This window comes from Myzus persicae, unplaced genomic scaffold (genome assembly GCF_001856785.1).
Source record: "Myzus persicae strain clone G006 unplaced genomic scaffold, MPER_G0061.0, whole genome shotgun sequence".
Taxonomy (NCBI): Eukaryota; Metazoa; Arthropoda; class Insecta; order Hemiptera; family Aphididae; genus Myzus; species Myzus persicae.
In genome coordinates, this window is record NW_019103469.1 from 235,166 (window position 1) to 242,066 (window position 6,901).

Below are 6,901 nucleotides of genomic sequence, written 5' to 3' on the forward strand. Positions count from 1 at the left end.
ATATAGTTTTACGTAAGTGTATATTTTTATTTAAGGCACGCAATTTAGTATTTTCGGGTCAGTCTTACAGTGATTAAGATACAGATACAACGATCGTTGGTTTTTATAAAATAAGAATTCGATATGACAACTATCGCACTAATCAGTTTTGAAACGAATACGGAATAACATATTTCCTCAAACACAGTACAGAACCATTAAGAATCGGACGGCCACTGTAAAAAACGATAGTTGACAACCGTTTTTATTCAAGTCTGCAGATTAACAGAATATCATAGTTTCTCGCTCGTGAATAACATAAATCGTAATGTTGACGGTGGTAACCTCGGCCGTTCTATACAGTCTTAAAAATACTAGACTGCTGAATGAAGTATGCCGATTTGACCGTGGATAAATAAATTGGTGACCACGGTCCTGCCGGTCCACGTTGTATACGGTAATATTATACACTACCTACCTAAGCATATTCGCTGGCCAGAGTGAAACAGGCAAATCATACCCCCGAGAATACCTCCAGGTATTCATACCCCCGGGGGTATGATATTCCTAAGTTAATAGTACCCCCGGTAAAAATTTCCTAAGATATCTATTCCTCCCAAAAGTATTACCCCTGGGAACACGAATGAATATCTGAAGGTATCGTATTCTTGTCACACCCCGACAACTGCGAATTTTCCGTTGTCAGTAAGGCTGGATTTCTCCACGCTGTGTATTATTCCACACCGACTACCGAGTATATTCAACTTGCAGATAACGTGTCACCAACATTTTGTTACCTACATGCCAAGTATCAGGAACACGACTGAGTAAAGTTTGTGTAGTTAAAGTGGACAGTTCAACCAGTATAGGTTATGTGATTCGAATATTTTGTTATAAGCTCACATGCATAATATGCCTCTTACCTGTCGAAGAGTTTTTTTTAAAATTAGTATTATGAGGTAAAATGTAAAAAGTGTGGAACATCTGTGATGAAGAAAATGCGGTTTAAACTGGCTTTAAATTGGATACGATCTAATAAATACGGAGAGTTAGTTTGATCACGTTATGAACAAATAAAGTTGTATATATGAAATGGGGCCATGTAGTTATTTGGGTTTCAAAGGTACCTATATATTATTATTTAAAGGCTACAAATTTCAAAAAAGTTTTTTAACACGTTCAATTGACTCGCATTCTGAATTAAAGTGATCGATCTAAATAATAGAACCATTCTCCAAATAGATCTAACTATAGAGCCGAGTAAAAAAATCTTTAAAAGATTTGGGTCTCTAGACTCAGACGACTGGCATTTCATAAAACGTAACGATTTTGAAAATGTACCCACTTCTCACTTTGTATTCGATGCAATTACGGAAACCCAAGTAGTGTGAAATAATCATGTGAAAATGTTTCGCAGACAATACGGAATTCAGTGAATTGTTATCAGCAGTATCAATACATAATATTTTGAATGGGTTCTGAAAGAAAAACATCGAGTGGGATATTTTAATTTTTAAGTATAGATAGTATATAAAATCTCCATTATGGAGGTAATATAAATTCAGCTCCAAATTACATTGTGCTAGCCCATCTTATAAGTCTGTTATATTATTATAATAATTATATCCACACCGAATAGTTAAATTAATATAAACACGTTGCACCACGGTGTTGTCCCCAGAACACGCTACTGTACTCCGCTGGTATAATTGCATTTTATAATGATTTAAAAAAATAATATTAATAATTCAGGGAAAAAATACGATTATCAAATACGTTTAGGTAACACACAGAGTGAGGTGTTCATATTTTATTAGATGGGTAGGTGGGTAGATGTTATTTACCACGTCCGGAAATCGAACGATCCTCTCACTATTACCGCATAGTCGGTTCTATAGAAATTAGGTTATTATTTTGCAGTTGTGTAGGTACTTACTAAAGTTTCTACTTACCTATGGAGGTTATATTATGCAATCTGTGGAGGATATTTACAATGAACTAGATGGGTTTATTTAATAATATATTTTGATGGAGACGCGTTATTCGAATATTTTAAAGTCCAAGTGGCTGAGAAATATATAATATTATTTATATATATATAATTATTCATTTATTGTCATTTCTGTATACACCACGGTTCTATAATGCAATATAATTTGATTTAAATTCAACGTTTATATTGTGTTTTTCGATTAACTTTATAATTATTATTGTTTTAACGATAGGTATCGTATCTTCAAAATGCTCGCAGTGCCCATATCCAAACTAAATATAATTTAATATTTTAATATTTATATACATATTTAATATATTTGTGCTACACGCCAACTCAGTTTAATATGAAAATTGTGTGACTTGTTCCAAAATATGAATCAACCCTATCGTTGAATACCTATTATTATATAATTTTTAAAAAAATAAATATTGTTTACTCGTACCTACGAAAATAAAAAATGTATGCTTAATATTTAATACCAAGTATCTAGGTTTTTAATAATAACTTTGAAAAAATAATTCGATCTATATACAAAACAAAAACACACCGATTTATAACGGGGCAATATATTTGTACTCGCTGGTTCGTTAAAAATTCAACAGTTAATGTATATTATTACACACTCATACAAAATAGTTCATGTTCGTTGGCACGCATCGACGTTTTTAAAAAAAATCTCATGGTTTTATATTCTATTATTATATAGTATAAGACTATACCTGTAATATCACGTTTTTCGGTTTTGTAGGAATTTTAATAGTCAAAAAAGATTTGGGGGAGTTTAATAATTATGATACCTGCCTCTGCAGTAGCATAACTTTATATTTTGCTAGAAAACTTTAATTAACTAAAACTGCTAAAACATAATTGAAAAATATCGAAACAATGTAGGTACTGTTTTTGAAACTATGGACAAATTTAAAAGTAATCGTATTGTTTTTAGAATTTCTATAGTATTCAGCGTCTATATACATTTGCAAAGGTGGGCATTAACTAGTTAAAAAGTTAATTTTTTTTTAACTTTTTAACTTAACTAGTTAGTTTGTTTTCTAATTAACTTATGAACTTAACTAGTTTAATTTACAGTTGAAATAACTTAGCTATTCTCAGTTGATTTAAAAAAAAAAACCAATAAGTTATAAACATTTTGAAATTTTTTGTTTATACGTAAATATTACTATATCAGTATAAAATAAATATAATCCAATACTATAATAACACAAACATTTCTGTACTTTTTCTTGATAACATAATTTTGTGTATATTAATATATTTATTTTATATAGTTTAATTTGATAAATAATAAAAAAGTAAAAGGGTATACAGAGCACATTATGATAAAAGTTAAATCAAATTGATTTATAATTTATAAATTAGAAACTAGAAAGACACATTCACTCTTTATGTTATTTACTTAAAAAAAAAATAGATGAACTTTTTTTAAACTGAGTTAAGTTAATTTTTTTTTCTATATTAACTTTTAACTTATCGAGTTAAGTTTATAATTTGTTAACTGTTAACTTTTAACTTATCGATCTTGTGTCCTCTTAACTTAACTTAACTCGAGTTAATTATTTTCATTAACTTGCCCACCTTTGTACATTTGAACAAGAAAACTATAATTAATATGAATTATTATCGTGACAATAGTTTTTTTAACGCTTATACAATATTATGCCTATTTCTCCGAAATTAGGAAAATAATTTTAGTTATGTTATTTCACCAATATAACAACAATTTCCTAACCTGCTGCTCCCTAGAATTAAAGACTACTGATATAAAGTGTGTTATCACCAAGTACTCGACTTGGAATTCTTCCATACCTCAGACCTTAGTTCCTTTGATTTCAGAAGCGAATCTTGAACAATTCAATTAAACGCGTGTACTCGGGCTCTACTAAGTACTAAGTATGATTAAATCCATTTGTGTGATGATAGCCATCAAAGAATCTGATTATTTATTGATTATTTGAAAACTATGCAGGCAATTAATTGTACCTATTTAGTCAATGCACATACTAACAGGTATAGAAATAATGATATCTGTTACACAACTAAAAAAAAAGATGAATAAAAAAACATTTGATCGTTTTATCATGACCAGAGATGCTCCTGACAGTACTGGAATGGATAATAATAAATCATATTTTGTTTCGTAGCATATATCAATACATTACCTATTTATTAGTGATAGTGATGTCAAGTATCCTGTTTTTTGAAGACGAACCTAACTTTTTGTACATTTTAAGGACTCAAATACCAAACCGAACTCGCAACTTTTTATTCAAACCGGAATCGAAAACTAAATACTATTTACATTTTGTATAGAACCCAAACTTTAAAATAATTTTAAAACATTTAAAGCATGTTGTAGAATGCGGTACGACTTTTGATTTCATCTGTTCGATTTTTAAACCAAACAATTATATCGGTATAATTTAGTTTTGTATAACATAAACTCAACTGAACCGTGTGAATTTGATCAAAAAATTGAACGATTTGTAATAATATTACTAGGTACTTATCATGCCGTTGGTAACAATATTGAGGTTTAGGTATTGTGTAAGAAACATTTTACTATGTGCTATAAAAATATTAATTTACTGTTTTCATTGTTATTTTCAGTACCAACTGTTTAGCGGAAACAAGTGAAAAGTCGTACTCGACTGACCAATAAAGCTGTTATATAACTACATAATATTACTTATTGCTTAAATTTTACTGAACGGTCCGACGTCCCGTTTAAGTCTTGGTTTTATGTACAGCTATTCCGCCAAACACGAAACTGTAAGAGCAATTAATATTTTACATCCATCAGCATCATAATACTACATGCAATACAGTCAGAAATCGTCAACAATTATTATTACTACTATATTATTAATGTCGTAATTTTTAAGTTTCATTATATACATAATTTATTCTTGTTCGTATACAGTGTGATTTGTTTGTTGTTGTTTTTTTCGGTCTCCTCAACGAACCGTATTATAGATTTATTATAATATATTATTATTATTAAATTATAGATAAAACTATACAGTGTGTTCAAGCTAAGGGGTGTCCTAAATATTTCAGCTAGGTGTGACCTTGAATTTAATTGGAGTTTTCTGCAGATGAAGGGAGTATCTAAATAAGAATTTTGCGACAATTTAAAATTTTTAAAAACTTTGTTGAGCACATGCGCAATACAACTCAATATTTTCTAAACAGCAACACCAATTTCTTTTTTTTTTGATTATCTTTTTGTGTACGCAATTTTTCGCAAAGTTTTTATCTAATTTCAAAATTGACAAAATTAAAGTGTACATTTTCGAATAATTTAAAACTGTTACTACAACATTTTTACTTGAATGTTAATTTAACTTGAACTTTTTATTTGTATTTAGATCTAACATAACTTTGAGTCAATTTTGATTTTATAGCCGAAGTTTGATCGAAATTACTTTTAAAAAATATATTGCTGTCAAATATGGTTTCAGAAATAGATGGTTCTTTTTTAAAAATACAGTGTTACTGTGCACGGGAGAGTTAAAAATGAAAAATTGGAAAATGTTTAAATGTTATTCCTATATAAATATAGGTACATCTCTTTTAGCTCATCAAAAAAGTGTTGATTTAATCCAACGTAATGCGGCAAATTTGGCAATGGGTACGTATAATAATAAATTATCACAGCAGTAACTGTTTCGACCAACTACAAGAGAACAACAATTTTTTTCATCCTCATGCCGAAGACTGTCTGAGAGTACTTGCTAACGTTTCTTGTTATACTTATAGAAAATTTATCATATTATTGACCGTTAATAATTGTCATAAATTATTGTTTTTTTAAATATTAACATGACTAGTTATATTATTTAAAGCAATTAACAAATTCCCAATGAAGAATCATCCCCCCTCCCCAAAAGGCTGCTAGAGCCCACTGTATAGTATAAAAGGTACGATTATGTGTAAAGATTCATACTAATTATTTCAATAACTCTTATTTCTTAAGTACCTATAAAATAATCGGTAAATAATTACAATGTTTGAATATTTGATATTATATAATTGTGCATATTATCTTCTAAGAATGAAAAATGACAAAAAAATACGTTTGCATATCCGGTATAAAATGATAAATATCACGATTTATTGGATACTTTTCTTTTGTTTAGTTTTCTTTGTCTCGTTACCATTTTTACGTAGAACGGTATAACCTGCAGACTATCATTTAGTTGTTTACACATATCTTCATTTTAATAATTTAATACTTTTTGCTCAACGCATTTTTCTATCTTGATTATTTAACATAATATTATAGATATCAATTGAAATAATATATTTATACATTCAGATTTCAGATACATGAGCACATTAAGTATCTATCTATATATTATGTATTTATTCGTTTTTAGTCCACTTTTAAATTCAGAACTATTGAAAATAAAAATGACAATCAGTAGCTTATTTTGAAAATCTGTATCTTATCTCGTCGTGTATCTATAGACAATCTAAATTTTATAAATGTGTTAATGTGATAAAACTTAGAAATCATGATAAATTAATATTATATAATATTATTATAGTATCAAGTATAATATTGTTTGTTTAAGTATTTATTTGTGAATCGTTTGAATTATATTTTTGTTTAAAATCATTATTATAATATATTATTATTATTGTAATTATCATTGTTAGTATATATTATTATATTGGTACATAGAACTGATACAAAATTATAACAATAAAACTAATGATAAATTAACGTTATACGTAAATATTTATTTTTGGGTTGAATAAATGACTGGATGTTTTCATTTTTTTTCTATTTGGGCTCTAACTTTAATAGTATTTTCTAATAATTATTATTGAATTTTGAATTTTGAACTAATTTTGATTTATGATAAAAGTAATAGGGAAATATTTATCGTCCCAAAACAATTA

General features: G+C 28.1%; 1 protein-coding gene across 3 annotated transcripts in view; it reads left to right on the forward strand.

The window, feature by feature from the left end:
• Positions 1–5,940, forward strand: part of LOC111034571 (SCY1-like protein 2) — a 188,876-nt gene extending 182,936 nt beyond the window's left edge. For all 3 annotated transcript variants that reach the window (XM_022315851.1, XM_022315852.1, XM_022315853.1), the window contains one exon: positions 4,601–5,940. In XM_022315851.1, coding sequence (XP_022171543.1) covers positions 4,601–4,627 — 27 coding nt within the window. In that variant the 3' untranslated portion in view covers positions 4,628–5,940. The remainder of the gene's footprint in view (positions 1–4,600) is intronic.
• Positions 5,941–6,901: the final 961 nt, after the last annotated feature.